Here is a 19,498-nt window from a genome sequence, read left to right as displayed (position 1 = left end):
ACTCGTCTTGTGATGCTGATCAAGAATATATATACTTTATGGGGTCGGAAACGTCTCCTTCACTGCGTTGCAAACTTCTGACTGAAATCATAATACCCTCTGCAAGGGTATAATAAATAAAATTAAACCAACCAGAGGAGAATACTTGTGCAGGCCAGTGTAACTTGCGGCAAACTTTAATTCTCTTCGTGAACCAGTTCTCAGCGATGCGATGGTGCACTGCTGTTGATCAGGAAATTGCATCACTGCTGAAAGGATTGCGGCCTGCAAGGGAAATCCGAACAGCTGTCGCTCTATCTCCCTCCCCCTCTGCCAGGCCCTCCCTCCCTTATCCGCAGTCGGGGTATTCGTATTCTTTATTGTCTGGGCAGACAAGTGGCTTAAGGTACCGCCTGCATTGTGCTGCATGGATAATACATTACAGTATTGCGCAATAGTTCTCTGGGGTCGAAGTGGCTTTGTCTGAACTCCGACAATGGATAGGCTGGCATCGGGAAATCCATTGATTGTAATTGCGGGGCGTTGACTATCCGAAATTTCTTAAGTCCTCCAACTCCAAGATATTCGTGAAAAATCTGCCTTACTGCTTCAAATTATTGGAAACTTTACTTTTCAGACTTTGTTTTAAAATCAAAATAATTATAGTACAAGATTTTTAAGTTGCTTACCATTGAAAGTTTTAAAATAAATAATCGAGAATGATTTCTGTCGTATTTGGATTTAGCACACCGAAATACATTGGGAACAAATCACTATGGACGGCAGTCCATGTAGTGACGAAGCGCACCAGGAGAGTGTGCGAAGGCGACTACTATATATACACGAAGAAATGAAAATCTACTGTGATGGTCCGATCATAATGAATAATACACCTATCGAAAGGTATTGCGAAAACTAACAGGATTGCATACCAAGACTTTAAGAAAATCAATTGGCTTGGGAGAGAGAGCGGTGAAAGTGAAAAAGTGAAAATTTCGAAATTTGGAGCTGTTGGGGCCGGTGGGGATAAATGCCCCCTCGCAATGTTTTAGTTGTATTCCTTTTGAAAATACCCGTCGAATGAGGGGTCATTTGTCAAAATCCGACTCTCCGTTCAAAAGTTATAGCCAAAATAAGATTTTCTTCTTCTTCCCAAAATGAAAATTTAATTCTGTTTGTCCACTTGTCCAAAATATGTTTTTTAAGTTCTGAAAATTTGATATGACGTTCATCACATCGATATAAAAAACTTTTGTTCTACCACTTTTGGAAAAACCCGCTAGTTTAGCGGGAAAACAGCTATAAGTAGCTAAATTTCGGAAAGCCGTAACTTCTATACTACTAAAGCTACAGGCTTGTGCTGCATCTCGTTTGAAAGGTATTTTTAAATGCTATAAACGCCTTCTATATGCAATTTGTGTAAATGTAATACTTAAAAAAATATGAACAAAAGACAATTTTTTAAAACTTTTTTTTTAGCTTTTTTTTATTTTTTTCAAAAACGGCTCTAACGATTTTCTTTAAAACCTTAAACTGTATAGCCCTTGAGATTCCTTAAATTTTGGTATATAACACATTACTGTAAAAAGTCACGTTTAAAAGTTATTTTTATTCGAAAATAGCCACTTTTGCCAGCTCGAACAATTAACGCTCCCTGAGTATTGAATTTTGTGGGAGGGTATCCGAACTGTACTTTAGGGTCATGGAATCAGTAAATTTGCACTTAAGAGTTCCATATAGGAATCTTTTGTTCTACGACTTTTGGAAAAAGCCGCTACTTTAGCGGGAAAAAGCTAAAAATAGCTAAATTTCGTTAGTTTGTAAGTTCTACACTACTAAAGGTACAGACATGTACTATACCTCGTTTAAAAGGTATTTTGAAATACTTCAACGCCTTTTTAACTTAATTTGTTAAAATACAATAGTTTAAAAATTATGATTGACCAATTTAAATTTAAATGTATATATTAGCTCCTATGAGAGCAAATGTAAACAAACAAAAACTTCTGATATCAAATAAAAACACCTCTTAACGAGGTAAAAAACTAGTGACGACCGCACCTTCAACATACAAAAGTTCTGATATCAACATTTGTGACGAAAAATTATTACACTCGTCATTAAATAGACTTTCTAATCTTTTCTCATTCGTCACGCTGCAATAGAAAATGCCTGTAAGGGGAAAAAGGCTGGAATAGTTTGCTAGGGCGGGCCGAATGAGAAAATATTAGAAAGTCTATTTAATGACGAGTGTAATAATTTTTCGTCACAAATGTTGATATCAGAACTTTTGTATGTTGAAGGTGCGGTCGTCACTAGTTTTTTACCTCGTTAAGAGGTGTTTTTATTTGATACATTATTTACAGTGCATTTGATGATCCAGCATGCCTATCGGTATTATTTATCATTAAGAGACTTTAATTAGGTAATGTTTAATAATGTCATTTATTTAAAGAAAATTCCTTAGTAATGTAGGATTCACATTCTATTAAGTGTATTAGATGCTCCCTAGAATATTATTTATTCACTTTCCTAACACATAATTTCCCATTCTATCGTTGCAGCTCAAATTGAGATAATTCCATGCAAAGTCTGCGGCGACAAGTCATCCGGCGTGCACTACGGCGTGATCACCTGCGAGGGCTGCAAGGGATTCTTTCGAAGGTCGCAGAGCTCGGTGGTGAACTACCAGTGTCCGCGCAACAAGCAATGTGTCGTGGACCGCGTTAATCGCAACCGCTGTCAATACTGTAGACTGCAAAAGTGCCTAAAATTGGGAATGAGTCGTGATGGTCTGTAAAAAGTGTTGAGCGGTGCACCCAGAGAAATTAGCTAGGAGATTCAATTGATATTGCTAGTCATTTCCTGTTAGGAAGTAGTGGTGTGCCATAGATATTTATTTGTTCACTGATATTTTAAGAAAAAGGGATTTTAAATTACCTTAGTAGATCTACCCAATTGGCTTTCCTTATTTTTCTCTGGGTGCCGGTGAGCAGTTTGCACACTGCATTAATGTATTAATCCCGCCCCCTTGACCACGCCCCTTTGCAGCTGTAAAGTTCGGCAGGATGTCCAAGAAGCAGCGCGAGAAGGTCGAGGACGAGGTGCGCTTCCATCGGGCCCAGATGAGGGCCCAAAGTGACGCGGCACCCGACAGCTCCGTCTATGACACGCAGACGCCCTCGAGCAGCGACCAGCTGCATCACAACAACTACAATAGGTGCAGTATTATGACCGATATGAGAACGACCCCCCCAATATTGATTCGCCCCTGAATACCTTCGACACCCTTGACCATCTTGACCTTTATCTGGTGACCTCGCTCTTTATCTCCCTCCTCTCGTCTGCTTTTCTCTCCCCCGTCTGCCTGCATCACCGATCCCGACCCGTAATGCCCTTCTTGTCACTCAGCTACAGCGGCGGCTATTCGAACAACGAGGTGGGCTACGGCAGTCCCTACGGCTACTCGGCCTCCGTGACGCCCCAGCAGACCATGCAGTACGACATCTCGGCGGACTACGTGGACAGCACCACCTACGAGCCGCGCAGTACAATAATCGATCCCGAATTTATTAGTCACGGTGAGTGGGGAGTCCCTAAAAAAGTACTTGAAAGGGATCGGTACTTAAAAAATAATACAAATTAATTTGTCTTCAATTGGGGGCTATAAAGACTTGGTCTAACTTTATTGAGATTTATACTAAAAAATAAAGTTGATTACCTTTTTTAGAAATAGTGCTTTAAAGAATTCTATCTCAACATTTTCCAAATACATACAAATAAATTATTGCAAAGAGATATCTCCCACATTTGATAAAATTTGTAATAAAACAAGAGAGAACGCTATAGTCGGGTTGGTGTCCCGACTATCTAATACCCGTCACTCAGCTAAAGGGAGTGCGAACGCTGTGTCGGGTTGGTGTCCCGACTAATAATCGTAACTCAGCTAAAGGGAGTGCGAGGGAGATAGATATATGTTGACAATTTATAAAGCGTATAACTTTTTAATGAATGGTCCGATTTGAAAAATGTCTTCTACATTTTGATAGGTATAAATATACACAACAAAATTGCATTTATACTTCTCGAAAATCTTTAAAGATGTGGGCGCAGGACCCAATTTAAAATCGTTAGTGGGCGATTGTGGGCGTTAGAGGGGGCGTGGCGCTCGGCTAAAATAAACTTGCGCTGCGTAGGAAGCCAAAGAATATGTGTGGGAAATCTCAACCTTCTAGCTTTTGTAGTTTCCGAGATCTCAGCGTTCATACAGACAGACAGACGGACAGACAGACGGACAGACGGACAGACGGACAGACGGACAGACGGACAGACGGACATGGCTAGATCGACTCGGCTAGTGACCCTGATCAAGAATATATATACTTTATGGGGTCGGAAACGCTTCCTTCTAGCTGTTACATACTTTTGCACGAATCTAGTATACCCTTTTACTCTACGAGTAACGGGTATAAAAACGTAATCTCTTTGGTGATTAATGTTATAAAATATATTTATTACGAAAATGTACATAATATTGTGTAAAGTAAAATTGATAAATACTTTTCTATATCTTCTCAGCGGATGGCGATATCAACGATGTGCTGATCAAGACGCTGGCGGAGGCGCATGCAAACACAAATACCAAACTGGAAGCTGTGCACGACATGTTCCGAAAGCAGCCGGTGAGTGTTAGCCAACAAACCCCGAAAGTATACATTGGATAACAGAGCATTTAATTATTCCTCGCCGTGTAGGATGTGTCACGCATTCTCTACTACAAGAATCTGGGCCAAGAGGAACTTTGGCTGGACTGCGCCGAGAAGCTTACACAAATGATACAGAACATAATCGAATTTGCTAAGCTAATACCGGGATTCATGCGCCTGAGTCAGGATGATCAGGTAATCTTGTGTCCTTGATTGCCATGAATGATTTACCAATGCCCCGTTTGTCCCCAGATATTACTGCTGAAGACGGGCTCCTTTGAGCTGGCGATTGTTCGCATGTCCAGACTGCTAGATCTCTCACAGAACGCGGTACTCTACGGCGATGTGATGCTGCCCCAGGAGGCGTTCTACACATCCGACTCGGAGGAGATGCGTCTGGTGTCGCGCATCTTCCAAACGGCCAAGTCGATAGCCGAACTCAAACTGACTGAAACCGAACTGGCGCTGTATCAGAGCTTAGTGCTGCTCTGGCCAGGTGGGCTTTCCTCACTGCTTTCTGTATTTAGCTTCTTATTTATGTTGAATTTCTCTCATCATTAGAACGCAATGGAGTGCGTGGTAATACGGAAATACAGAGGCTTTTCAATCTGAGCATGAATGCGATCCGGCAGGAGCTGGAAACGAATCATGCGCCGCTCAAGGGCGATGTCACCGTGCTGGACACACTGCTGAACAACATACCCAATTTCCGGTAGGTGAATAAGGGATACTCACGGTGCTTCTCAAAAGAGACGTATTCAATGTATAGAACAAATTGTAAAGTCAATACAGAATTCGATAGAACATTTAATTAAAAACGACCAAGCCAATGATATAAAATTTAATTTTATATGACTTTTTGTAATGACTACAAAAGTCACAAAATTGTAATTTAATTATTTCAGTTTTTGTTAAAGTATAGGCTTTAAAATTGGCTAAGCTATTCATTTTAATACTTTTATTATAAAAAGAGAGAGAAATTTTTGCTTATCTTCACATAAAGTAATTTCGTTGAAGCACTTAGTATACCTTATCCATATTTGAAACACACATGCTGATAACACCCTTTTTTGTGTAATTTTCCAGCGACATTTCCATCTTGCACATGGAATCGCTGAGCAAGTTCAAGCTGCAGCACCCGAACGTCGTTTTCCCGGCGCTGTACAAGGAGCTGTTCTCGATAGATTCGCAGCAGGACCTGACATAACAAGAGCAGCAGCCGTTCCTGGAGACGACCGCGGACGACGTTGCCGAGGACGCGGCTGCCACTGGATGCGTCCTGCCGCCGGTGGTGCCCCCTGCCGGGCAGCAGCCGCCGCTGCTCGAGGACTGAGGGCCGCAGGATGCGGCAACAATAATTATTTGAGTAAACACTGCACTGCGATTGCAGCAGATACAAGAACTTTATCATGATTTAAGCTAGCATACAACCAAGGATGTGATCCTCGCCAAGGACTCACTTAAAAAGAACTCTATCTATATACATATATATATTATATATGACAGAGCGGATGACGCAAAGGGAAGGGAAAATATTTAAAAAATATTGTTAACTCAGTTAAGACTTTTGCTTCGTAGAGAACCGAAACCGAAACCGATTGCATTTTGAGCAAGGGGCATCAAACTCTGATTTTCGAGGTTACACTATATACGTACAACTCTCATATCCAGACCCGAGCAAATCAGATCGACTAAGTACTTAAAATCAAGCGAAATTCTCTACACCGCACATCCCAGAACCTATGGTCCCCACAACTTTAGTTTGGTTAACGTGAGCCCCACAAATCCCGATTCCGATCCCGCCTAGGTTGTCTTTGCCTTACGTTGTAACTAAAGTATGTGTATTATATATACTGCAGATGTATGTATAACTATGTCTTATCGGTTATATGCCCAACAACATTATTTCTTTGTAAACAACAAAATCGAATATCTCGGAAAATGTGTTCTTATAATTATATTGATTAATGCAATTACAATATATTTACAATTTACCGTTACGTTTTTACATTTTAAATAAGACGAAGAGAAGGAGACAGATGATTAAGGATTAGGATGCAAACAAGAAAAAGATAAAGAAAAATAAAAAGGAGGAGATGAGTAGCAGTTAAAGTGAGCGAGAAATCGAAAGAAAACCAGAAATTTCAAGCAAGCACATAAAAGTATGCAATATTTTGTTTAAAAACAACTTTTTATTAGTTTCTTAAATATAACATAATTACGTACATACACACGTATATATAGGGCTATATATATCTATATATATACATGATAGAAAAATCCCAATCCGGTTCCAAGGTTTAGTAAAAATAAAGTGAAATAAAACGAAAACAAAAAACAAAAAACTTTTGATATGAAATCCTACGCATAATTACAAACTTTTATTGTTTCTAAGACTTAAACTTAAATAAAATGAAAACCAAAACAGACTGACGGACTGACCCCGACAGCATGCCACGCCCTCCCCCGCCCCCATCCTCCGCAGATCCTGGCAGAGTTCGATACACAAGTCGAGAAAGGAAATCTTCAAAAAATAAAGACAAGCAAACGGCAACTTTTTTGGTTGATACATTTAACTATATACAATTATATAACTGACTGACTATACAAAGACGTTACACACACGCATACACACACATACACGCATATACACACATGCTTACATTACATAAATTAGTTAAACTTAGAGTAAACGAAACAACAACAAACACATTGGATAGTAGGTGATAATTGGTGTGTCTTAAATAAACCTTACCCCCTTCCCGCCCCGCCCACTTGCTTATTGCCCAACGCCCCCAAAACCCAAACACTTTTACTAAATTTAAAGCTTAATCAAAACGTTTTTTTGGTAAATATTCAAGAGGACATTTCAGCAGGCAGGCATAAATATTAATTAACATTAACTATAGCAAGGAAAATTATAAATAAAATGTATACAACAAAAACTAAAAAAAATGAATAAATTACATTTTGCAAATTCCACAAAAAAGAACAACATTATTTTGCAAATCTCTCGAAATCCTTTCCCTGAAACCAAACGAGAAATATTTACACTAGCTTACATAGAACTGGGACGAGGACATAAATATTTCAATTGAAAAAAAATGTATGTTAATGTAATTGATCGATTTGGACATATTTAAGTTCGACATTTTTGGCCTTACAAAAAAACAAAAAGAAAGAAACCTAAAGTACTTTATATATATACAAACCATATATACAATATAGAGAATACAAAACTAGTTTTAATTTATACAAAGCAAGGGAGCAGCTTTCAAACTCAAAACAAAAATATCCCCAAAAACAAAAACTTTGTTAAAAATTACCCATAATAAAGAAATTAATTAAATAAACAGACGACACAAAGTTAATCCATAATATAAATTGAAGTTAAGTTGGTTCGAGCGGACGGTGGCAAAAAACATAAATGTATCTTTAAATGATATATGTATTGTTAAATTTGTATGCTAAGTTTTTAGAGAGAGAAACGGTTACATTTTTAAAGAATAACAGAAGATCGCGAACTCGACAAGGTGTAAAATGAGAACATTTAAATTTAAATTTAGCATATATACGGCATAAATATTATGTTACGATATTTACATTTATAAAAAAAACAAAAGAAACCGAAAAAAATCAGAGGTCCCGTATTAAAAAATGAAATAAAAAGAACAGAAGCTATAAACTGGAAAGGGAATTCTGAATCTAAAAAATAACAGAAACCGAAAAAGGTAAACAATTAATTATACAAAACCAAAAACTTATAAAGAAGAGAAGGCAAATTATATATTATATATATGATTAAGTAGCATTAGGCCGACTGTTGCACATAAACATACACCAATCACACATATACACTCACACACGCTAATAGGAAAAACTGCGAATGTCGGTGACAAATGATCAATTGAAAAAAGGAGCTATCATACATAAAATCATTTAATTCTTACGGTGCACAAAAAGCAATACGAAAAAGAATCCGAAAAAAATAAAGGGTACAGTGTATATTGGCTAAACAAAATACTTCATGTGTGTATTTTATTTTTTATTGCTGAATTTTCATTTATTATTCTGAAAGTAGGTTTTCCAGATTTTGAATTCAAAAATTTCAAAATATATTTTACACTTTGATTTTGGATTGCATTTTGGATTTGGATTGCATTTTGAAAATAGAAAATTTATTTTCCCCACCAATATCCACTGTACTTTTTAAATCTTTCCAACACTTTTGAACAACGTTATGACTTTCCCTGTCTGTACAACGTGGCGTATGAGTAACATTCATTGGTCTGCAGATTTTGTTATTTATATTTCAGCGAGGTAGACTCGTAGCATGTTTAATTTCAAACAATACTATTCAGTTTTTTAATGCCACGGCACGAACATAAATAAAACTGAAATCCACAGATAAACCGATATATTATTTGTGTATTGTATATCGGTTGTAAACAAATAAAAAGGCGGAGGCACACGAGTGTTGCACAAGCCAAAAACAAAACCAGAGTAAACATTAGCTATCAAACAGGAATAAAAGACATGTTACCACGTGCATAAAAAGGAGAGGAAATCATTTTTTATAAACTATCACACACTGACAAACACCACACATCACTCACACACACATGTAGCTTTAGTTTACTAGGTGAATTCGTTTTTATATATTTGTAAATTGTTTTTAGGTAAATCGAATTATATATACACACATATATATATGAATCTCGATACATATACACGCATATATATGGAACAGATTATATATATTATGTCATTCTGCATTATGATTATTACGATTATTATGATTCAACACAGAGCCCCGAAAAAGGCAAGCATGAAATGGTGAAACCAAGAAAATCCCAGAATATCCGAGAAAAAAGTGCTGGAAAAGCCGTTTAAGCCGCTATTGAAGATGCCGAGATCGGAAAAGAGCAGAAATAATTCAATTCATTCTTAACAATAAAATGTAATCTGAATTATACAAAACGAAACAAAAAGAAAAGAACAACAAAAGAAAAAACAAAAGAAAATCATAAAGAAAAAATTTCAAAGCGTTTACTTACTTGGAAAATTCGATGGGTAGCGGGTCAGGGGCGAAGTCGACACTTAATGGCCTTTATTATGCCGATTTTCCAATTAAAAATTTCATTAATTGGTTAACGGCATTGTGCGATGCTCGATTTTGCATTTATAATCCACATTAATAAAGCGTCAATCACTTCGGATGGGAAGTGCAGGCATTGGCCAGCGAAGACAGGAAGTGTGTCGAGATATTCGCACGGAAGTGGACTATTTATCAGCCAACTGAAACTCACGGGAAACCGAAAGTGAGTCATCTTAAACGTTTGTTTCAGAGTCAAAGGAGGCAATGCGATTTTGTTGTCTACTTAAAACTTAATTTTTAGACAACATGTCCACTTCTTTATCAACAGAAATCGACAAGGATTGGTAAGGTAAAGGTAATATTTTAATGTGGCGTAATATTTAAAGTGAAACTATTTAGTTTTAAACCAATGAGAATATCAAAAGCGTAGTTTCTATACCCGTTATTTGTAGAGTAAAAGGAAGGGTTTCCGACACTATAAAATATATATATATTCTTGATCAGGATCACTAGCCGAGTCGATCTTGCCATGTCCGTCTGTCTGTCTAACCGTATGAACGCTGATATCTCCGAAACTACAATAGCAAGAAAGTTGGGATTAACCACATGTATTATTGGGCTTCCTACACAGCGAAAGTTTGTTTCAGCAGAGCGACACGCCCACTCTAACGCCCACAAAGCCTTAAACGTCCTTGGTCGTGTGTCTGGTGCCTTAATCTTTACAGATTTCGGAAAACAATAAAAGCAATTTTGTTGTGTTTATTAATACCATCGAAATTTAGAAAAAAATTTGTAAATCGGACTACTCATTAAATAGTTATGAATTCAAGCAGTGAGCATTAGCTTTTCCTTAAGCTGAGTAGCGGGTATCTGATAGTCGAGGTACTCGACTATAGAGTTCTCTCTTGTTTTATTGATCTATCTTTCAAATGAAATTCCTTACCAATTATGTTGGAATTAAGTTCAAGGAGTTTTCGACAACACCTCGGTGTATAGACATCTATCATTTCCATGACGTTTTAATGCTTTTAAGTAAATTAGATTCATGCCTCAAAACCATTAAATTCCATAAGCACTAAGCTAAAAAAGAAGGATTTAAATAAACCACAGCTCATAAAGCTAACTGAAAGGCATTCGACAGGAATGGGAACACAAATTCCCATGTTATTTAGGTCGATTGCAGTCAAGTGTATGCGATCATGAGTCATTTGAGGGCCAACCCGCTGGGCGGAGCAAAATGTCTCCAGAAGGCCAAAACATTGCGGTCGGTCTATGTACAGATGTAAGCTGGATTTCTGCTGGGTTCAGCAAACTTGTGTGGCAATCCGAAATGCTCAATCGTCTAACTCGCTTTTGATGGCCATAAATTAATGCACCCCTCCGCCATCTAATCGGCAGTCTCGGTCTCAGTCTCGGAGGCCATAAAAACGTGCTGCATACAAAAGTCGAGAATCTTGTATGTTGCTTTCCAATACGCAACAACTGAGTGGCAACAACCACAACGACACCTGCGTGCCCCGTTAAAGGCAAATCCATGTTTTAGCCAAAGTAAAACTTTTGCCCCACTAGCCCCTACCCACTCGAAGTCACACACACGTACACTTGTGGTCAGAACTAGATTTATGGCCACTTGCTCAAACATATATACACATGAGAAAGTTGCCGATTCCGATTGCGATTCCTGTGGCAAGGTCGCTTTTGATGATGTCAGCAAGGCAAATAGTTTTCCATGCAAGAAATACTCCAAGTTTATCCTTAAATCTTCGCAATTGATTCATCGGCAGATGGGATTCCGAGTTTCAAGGACGTCGATGGAATTGCTGATGCTGCTGCAACAAAAGGTTAGATTCACTAGCGGTATTTAAATCGGATAGAATAGTCTTTTGTCAAATTATTTTGGAGCTTTAATTTAAAGATCTTTATTATACATATATATAAATATAGATATAGATATATAAAAAAAACGTAAACGTAAAATTCTGTCCCTGCTAACTTAACTTTTTTTCCTATTCATGATTCATGATTAAAGTTACAAACAAATTGTAATTTTAGTTTTAGATACTAATTCCAAAGTCATTTTGGATTTGATCTTAAATAATAAATTTGTATTTTCTTTTTCAAATTATGGGTTTGTTTTGACACTTATTAAAAAAAAAAGTGGTAACTAAAATTATTAGGACCCTTAATATAATGTTTTTACATTTACTTAAACAATCTCAGACGAATTTTACTATACTGTGCAAAACTAAAATTTGTAAAATTGTTGGTAAAATATGTATATTTCGATTGCCCCAACTACACACTCTGGTCCTTACAAAAAATCCTCTATAACAAGTTAAAGTCTTGACACATTAAAAACACTTACTCTCTAACAAAAAATTGTTATGAGAGGATGATCAATTTGATATTATGTGGTATCAGTGGCGGATCCAGAATTTTTTTGTGGGGGGTTATATCAGAACAATTTTCTTGTTGGATACTTATTGAATACCAAAATTTCTTTCATTTTTCACCCGAGTGAGGGGTGATATATCAACCATATCACCCCCCGTGGATCCGCGCATGTGTGGTATCCATTTTGTGTTGATATGTGGCATCTCAATTTGATGTGCTCGAAATTCAAGCAACCGGCCAGTTTGAATTTCAAACATGTGTTTCTCCCTCCCACTCATGTAAGAGTCAGAGAACCTTTAAGAGAGAATTCGGCAAAATGTTTTTATTAAATATCAATTTTACCAGTATTGCATGGTTAAAACGATATTTGTTTTCTTTAGTTTACCCAATTACGAGTCTGAGTTTTGCAGAGATATGCTAACGTTAATTAGTGATTACCGCTACTTAGCTATTGCTGCGTAATACAAACTGGTATTTGTTTGATTAAGGAAAGCCGTGTGAAAAGCGTTATATCAGCAAACCTGATTCGCTTTCTGGTCAAAAGCGAAGCTTAATCCCAATCGAACTCTTTAATATGGTCATCAATTACACATGGGTGGATGAAGCGGGAAGCTCAGGCTGCTGGCGGCTGGCGTATGCAAATGCATAATGCATACACACATTTTCACTTTGTTTTCATTTTGATTTCCCCCACCGCGTTTTTTATTTAGCTCTGGTTTGGCTCTGCAATTTTAACGCGCTTCCGTCAATTAAACTTACGAGGCGTAACTGGCAAACTGGAAAATTGTGTCACACACAAGCCACCCAAACCCACCCACCGGAATGGGGTGGTGGTGCAAAGTCGGATGGTGATGTTGCACATGAATGTTGCATGTTGCATACATTCGCGTATGCGGCGATGATCGACATAGTTAAGTGAAAATTTATTGCAAAAGGAAATGGCTGGCGGACGGGGAGACAACGGCCTGATGTATCGGTTTCCGGGGCTTTGGCTTTCGGTTGGATAATCCTTGGCAGGCCATTCCGCAGTGAAAGGCCGTGAGCACAACAGGTTAAGCAAATTTGGCATCGGCGCTTTCGTTTGCATTGGCGGCCTCGCCTCTGGCCATCTCCAATATTAATCTTTGGGCAGAGTGCAAAATGTTTGCCTGGCCTTGTGGAAAATATTAATGATACACATACCTATTGGTAAACCTGTGTAGATATTTGTTTTAAGTTTACACAGATTTGTATTTAAAAATTTTTATTTGTATTTGTATTTAAAAAGCGAATAAGTACTATTATAAATAACACAGTGTTACAGCAAAAGCTTATCTCTATAAGTTCTTACAGAATGTGTTAGGAAAAAAGCTCCCTTTCACAAGGATTTTGAGAAGAAGGATCTCAAAGTTGGACATATTGTGTTTAAAGCCATTTTTAAACCGAAACTACAGGTGAATGCATTCTTGGTTTGTTAGTAATCGGCAAGCCGAAGTTTTAATACAAATGCAGATTTCACGAATTAAAATTTGACTGCAATAGCAACCTGAATTAATAAACAACAAAATATTTCATACTTCAACAAATAAAATTTTTAAATTTTTCACCATATTGTTCCTATGGGAGTTATAAGATATGGACGTCCGATCGATTTCAAACTTGATCTGCGTAAACATGTTTTAGGACGACTGTGAAAGTTTTAAATCGCTAGCTTTTAAACTGAGCTCGCAAATGGTATAGAAACAGACGGACATGGCTATATCGACTCCCCTATTGATCCTAATCAAGAATATACATACTTTATGGGGTCGGAAACGCCTTCTTCACTGCGTTGCAAACATCTGGCTGAAATTATAATACCCTCTGCAAGGGTATAAAAACAGTGGCTTACAGCAAAAGCTTATCTCGATAAGTTCTTACAGAGCGCAATTGAACCGTAATTTTCAAATCCCCTTCACAAGGATTCTGAGAAGAAAGATCTCAAAAATGGACAAGTTGTGTTTATAGCCATTTTTAAACAGAAACTACAGGCGAATGGATTCTTGGTTTGTTAGTAAATCAAAACATATGACCGGTGCAACTCTTTATCTTTCTTACCACAAACCATGCGCGGATCCACGGAGGGATATGGAAGATAAATCCCCCTTCACCCAGGTAAAAAATAAAATGAAATTGGGTATTCAAAAAGTATGCAACAAAGTGACGTCATAAAATCCACCCACCAAGCCAAACTCGCAAACAGTATAGAAACAGACGGACATGGCTATATCGACTCCCCTATTGATCCTATTCACTGCGTTACAAACTTCTAACCTAAATTATAATATCCTCTGCAAGGGTATACAGTTGTAGGTACTTATTAAAGGATGTATTTGATATTTCGCTACAATAATAACTATTTCTTTAAATTATACTAAGAAACAAGAAAAGAAGATAGCATTTTGGTACAAATTTGTTTTGGACTTGGCTGTCCTTCACTGCGTTGCAAACATCTGACTAAAACTATAATACCTTCTGGATGGGTATAAAAATGCCATTTGGACATTTCTAATATTTTTCCTACTCTGTATTTTTCCTTTGGTTATTAATAGAAATCTCTTTTCAGCTGATGTTGCCACCATCCACGCGAATGTGGTGCTAATGACCCGGTGGCAGCCAACCACCGCATCGAATCGAGCCACTTTGTATGCAATTAATTTTGACACTTTTTTTGCAATTGCGCGATCATGCTGGAAAAGTGGCCTGAACCGGTCAAATGGCTCGATCAAATTTCTCGCTTTTACGATTATATCATCAAAATGTGTCTGTTAATTGCCCAACTTCTGGCGATGGAACCCCGCGAGGAGGAAACTTTCCTCGCCGACTACAATTGCAGACCAATAAGTGGCCATGGAAGTATCAAAGTTATATCATGTCAGGCGGAACAGCGCAGAAAAAGCGGCCAGAAAGCCAAACTAGTTGGTAGTTAGTTGGATGAGACCGTCTCCATCGAGGCGAAGACAATGACCAAGTGTCGTGCCGGTCTGGATTTGTCATTGTTATGCAATCGCGGCGTGTCGGTGAAACCAGTTGATTAGCTGGTAGAAATGGCCGAAATGGAGCGCTTCCTGCATTACATTCATGGCTATAGCTCCAGTACCTCCGATGCGGGCCCAGCGGCCAGAATGGCCAATCAAATGGATTGTCATCGCGCCGCACATTTAAATTGCAATCAAATGCAGGTCGGCGCGGGTGCAGGTACATAGCGAAAAAGTTCGTAACATTTACATTTAAAATGTTTAAAAAAGTCTTATTCTAGTTAGAATAAAAGCAGTTTACATAAATTGTGGCGGATCAAGGATTTTGTTGTGAGGCAAACTTTTTGAATATTAATATTCTTTTTATTTTTCACACGAGTGGGGGGGGATTCACCACCACCCATGGATAAGCACATGGTGGGTACAAGATCCTTTTGGTGTAAGTCGATTGACAGACCTCTTTTTCAAAACAATTAGCACTTTCAAAAAAAAATTGTTTTCCTAATTTGGTAAAAAAAGAAAATATTTTTGTTGGTTTATTTTAAAGGTAAGAGACTAAGCTTTCGGTCGTTACTTAACACGTGATGTATAAGAAAAGGTGTACCAACCTACAGAACTCTTTTAAAAGTGAAGGGTTTACCGTTGTTAAAATAAATTATAATTAATTACAATAAAACTTACCATTATTCGTCTGCATAAATATATACTAAGTAGTAGCACTACTTAACTTTTAAAATGAAATGATTCTGAGTTGGTTACTGAAATCTTTTAGGTATTTTTTCTCTTTGTGGGAGTGCGGTTGACACGACGACATATTTCAGCGCACAACTCAATTTGCGACAAACGAATGCGAGTCCAAATGCCCAACCAGGAAGCTGGCCAAATCCTTGCCACTGCCACTGCAACTGAAACTGCAACTGCAACCTGCTCCCGGCGCCATCACCCCCTCCCCCTTGTCCAGCCCCCATCTTCCGACCGCTGGAGGCGGGCAGACCGACATAATCGCTGCGTTTAACTCAGGCACAGGCTTCAATTACACGTGGCCCCATCTCACTTGCTCTCGCACTCTCGCTCGGAAAAGTATCTTCATGTTCGGCGGCTTTTCCTCAGCACGGTGGACTGGATAAGTGCGAGCGAGAGGGGGACATACGGTACGAGAGCTTGTGGCTTTGGGCCCCAGTTTCTGGATTGTTGCTGTCGTCTGACTTTGTTGGTTGCTTGGCTTTGGTTTTGGCTTTGGATCGGTTTATTTGCGGCGCGTGTTTTCACTATCGTGTCAGGATAACTAGATACCCTACGAAATTAGCTGACCTTTGTAAAAATATAATATTATAATTTTAGCTCAAGAAATAATTCAGGTGGTATAATCAAAAAGAAACGAAAATTAATTACCAAGAATTACATATTTAATATTAATAATAAATGTACTAAATATTAAAAGTAGACTATCACATCTAATTTAAAGATGATGCATATATTGCGATGATATAATAGTTTTAGAGAACCATTAAATCGGGTAATTTGGTATACAAAAATTACAACATATCTGGCGCCCACACCTTTAAAGACTTCAGAAAAGTAAAAATGCATTTTATTGTGTTTATGTAGAAATGTAGAATACATTTTCCAAATCGGACAATTCGTTAAAAAGTTATGCGCGATCAAAGTTTCCCTCGCACTCCCTTTAGCTGAGTAACGGGTATTTGATAGTCGGGGCACCCGACTATATCGTTTTCTCTTGTTTTTATTCGAATAAGGAATATATCATGGAATTCTAATACTCTTTAATATAGCGGTTTAATGAACTTAAATATTTTGTTGAATTTATTTCTAAGTTTGGCTAGAGTTTTTAAGGCATTTACCAATTAGTCCCTATGGCTAAAGAAAATATATAGGTGGTGCAATCCTTTCTTATTGTATCGACATGACTTACTGCAGCGCTTTGGGCCTGTCGACCAGATCCGAATGGTTAACATGGCCACAAGTTCGAGTCCGAGCCCGAACCCGAGTTTTGGCCAAGACACCGCCGACTGGCCACTTCCGCTGCCCCTCCGCCGGCCTTTGAAGCCAACTTGATTATGTTTTTGTTTTTACTTCGTTTCCAACTCAGCAACTTCGTGTCACCGTCACCGCATTGTTGCTGCAAGTGCTGCCAACGCTGCCGTCTGTGGCACGTTTCACTGTAGCTCATAATTTTTTCTTCGCTTTTTGCCTCATATTTAAGCGGATGCAGGCAACGGGTCCCAGAGCAATTCCATTTCTACGCCCGTCGACGATGGTTTACCGAAATCCGCACCTTTAATCCAATTAAACAGCGTCGAACAAATAGCTAAAAAACAAAACAAAAAGTATCGCGAATAACAATGCATTTGCCCCAAGGAGTAAGTGTTAATTACATTTTCGAAAAGAGCAAACAATGAAGAGCCGCGCAACAAACGAGCGTAAACATTCAAAAAGTTCAGCATACATATTTGTGTTGGCGGGGAAAAAAAGCTATAAAAATAAATATTTAAATTTAAATCCAGCTTAGAAAGTCCCCACATCATTCCGCGTTAAGTGCACGAAAAATATGCAAATAAAAAGCTTTCATTTCGCAACGAATTCATTGACTCCAATCGCACGGGAAATGAATAAAACAAAGCGAAAATAAAATGAAAATAACCACAAAAACTTAATTTGTTTTTTATGACCGACAAATGTCGAAACATGAAAAGAACTCTCAAGTTGGCCATAAACGGTTAATTGAACGAAAATGTGCAACAAAGGAAAGTCACATTTGTAAAATAGTAAAGGGACCAACAAAGTGAAAGGAAGTTGTTTTGTGATTGTGACAAGGCCGGAAAATTACGAAAATATTATTTTCAACCACATAAACTGTTTCAAATTGGGCCCAAACAAATTGTACAAATGCAACCAAACGAAATTAAAATTAAACAAAGCAATAAAAAGTATATCATAATCACTGGGATAAATATTAAAGCAATTGAAATCGTTTTTTTTTGTTATTTTAAAATCTTTAAAGTCACAGTTTTTTAACTAAGCCTATTGACTATTTCTAGCTCAAGCAATCAGTGAGAATGAAAGCCCATTTAAGTTTCCTGCGGTGCATTATCTGATTTTGGGCTAATTTACAAAAATGCTTTTGTATTTCCGTCTCAACCAATTTGGAGTTGACCGGGCCCAAATGGTTCTTCCTGTGCGGCTGACAGCTTCTGTCACGCCCACATCAGAAACAATCTGGAGATGAAGGCGGGCCCATCATCGTTAGATGTGCCTGCCAATAATAATAAGCATAGGGAGATGGGCTCCTTGGATGCGTATTATTATGCTAATTGTATTGTTCGGCTGTTTATGAGCTGTTTGGGCAAAAAAAGGGGGCGATAACCTCTTTACGTTGGCGACCCAATCGTAATCTCTATACTTGTTTTTTCTGTTGCAGGCATTAAGCTTTCTGTTCATCACTTGCATGATGTTCGCACTGGCAGGCGGCCATCCATCAAGCGACAAGCTGAAGTAAGTCCCTGCCCCATGGCCACGCCCCTTTAACGACCACACAGAGAAATAGTAAGATTAGGAAAAATAGAATATAAATATATATTTTTAAGAAGAATTGATCCTTGTTTTGGTTTTCATCCGAACCAAATATTAAATTAAAATTAATATTTTTTCAAGCCTTTAATTTTACTCTTATGCTGAATTTGTTTCAAATTTCTCCCTGTGCTGTTGATAGAGTCCCTGCCTTGTTTTATATTTCTTGCTGTGTAACAATGTTCATGGACCATTCGACCATTTACAGGATCCGAATACACGTGCCAGTGAAGCACCACACACATGTGCACACGAAGACGGTCATTAAGAAGGTCCCGCTGCCCATTCCGGTGCCGGTCAAGGAGCACCACCACGAGCCGAAGAAGCACCACAGCAGCCGCAGTCACCACCACCACCACCACCATGAGGACGACCAGGACGACGATTTCGAGGGCTACGAGTACCCCATCAAGGCCAAGCGGCGCACGCGGCATCCCTTTGTCTGAGCCCAAGCACAGGCCACCCACCCAACCACACAACCACCCACTCAGCGGGGGAAAATGAAATCAAATGAAATACAATTTACGCAGATTAAGACGAAAATAAACCAAAATACGAGGCAGCTTGAGTACGATACGTAAAGGAGGACCAAGAAAAAAGAACGCAGCATCGGCAAACACAATCCTGGGTCTGATTTGTCGCTGTTTTTAGTGTGTAAGGGAAATACGTAAAATAAAATAAAGAACCCCTAGACCTAAGAGAAACATTCCAGTGCAATAAAATAAACAAATATTACA

The 19,498-nt window shown here is 38.3% G+C and overlaps 2 protein-coding genes across 4 annotated transcripts in view; both read left to right on the top strand.

The window, feature by feature from the left end:
* The window catches only part of Hr3 (Hormone receptor 3), a 34,238-nt gene extending 26,187 nt beyond the window's left edge, over window positions 1-8,051 (top strand). For 2 of the 3 annotated variants that reach the window (XM_070212968.1, XM_017144731.3), the window contains exons 2-9: window positions 2,544-2,771; window positions 3,031-3,199; window positions 3,391-3,560; window positions 4,558-4,661; window positions 4,734-4,880; window positions 4,938-5,181; window positions 5,247-5,397; window positions 5,772-8,051. In XM_070212968.1, the coding sequence (XP_070069069.1) occupies window positions 2,544-2,771; window positions 3,031-3,199; window positions 3,391-3,560; window positions 4,558-4,661; window positions 4,734-4,880; window positions 4,938-5,181; window positions 5,247-5,397; window positions 5,772-5,892 (1,334 nt within the window). In that variant the 3' untranslated portion in view covers window positions 5,893-8,051. The remainder of the gene's footprint in view (window positions 1-2,543; window positions 2,772-3,030; window positions 3,200-3,390; window positions 3,561-4,557; window positions 4,662-4,733; window positions 4,881-4,937; window positions 5,182-5,246; window positions 5,398-5,771) is intronic. The other variant, XM_070212969.1, reaches the window with a different exon arrangement.
* Window positions 8,052-17,415: 9,364 nt separating this feature from the next.
* LOC108059426 (uncharacterized) lies at window positions 17,416-19,498 on the top strand. Its single transcript, XM_017144690.3, has 3 exons — window positions 17,416-17,554; window positions 18,613-18,686; window positions 18,970-19,498. The coding sequence occupies exons 1-3, from the start codon at window positions 17,537-17,539 to the stop codon at window positions 19,205-19,207; spliced, it is 330 nt and encodes a 109-aa protein (XP_017000179.2). The 5' UTR covers window positions 17,416-17,536; the 3' UTR covers window positions 19,208-19,498.

Source organism: Drosophila takahashii, chromosome 2R (assembly GCF_030179915.1).
Source record: "Drosophila takahashii strain IR98-3 E-12201 chromosome 2R, DtakHiC1v2, whole genome shotgun sequence".
Taxonomy (NCBI): domain Eukaryota; kingdom Metazoa; phylum Arthropoda; class Insecta; order Diptera; family Drosophilidae; genus Drosophila; species Drosophila takahashii.
This window is presented reverse-complemented; position numbering and strand designations above follow the sequence as displayed.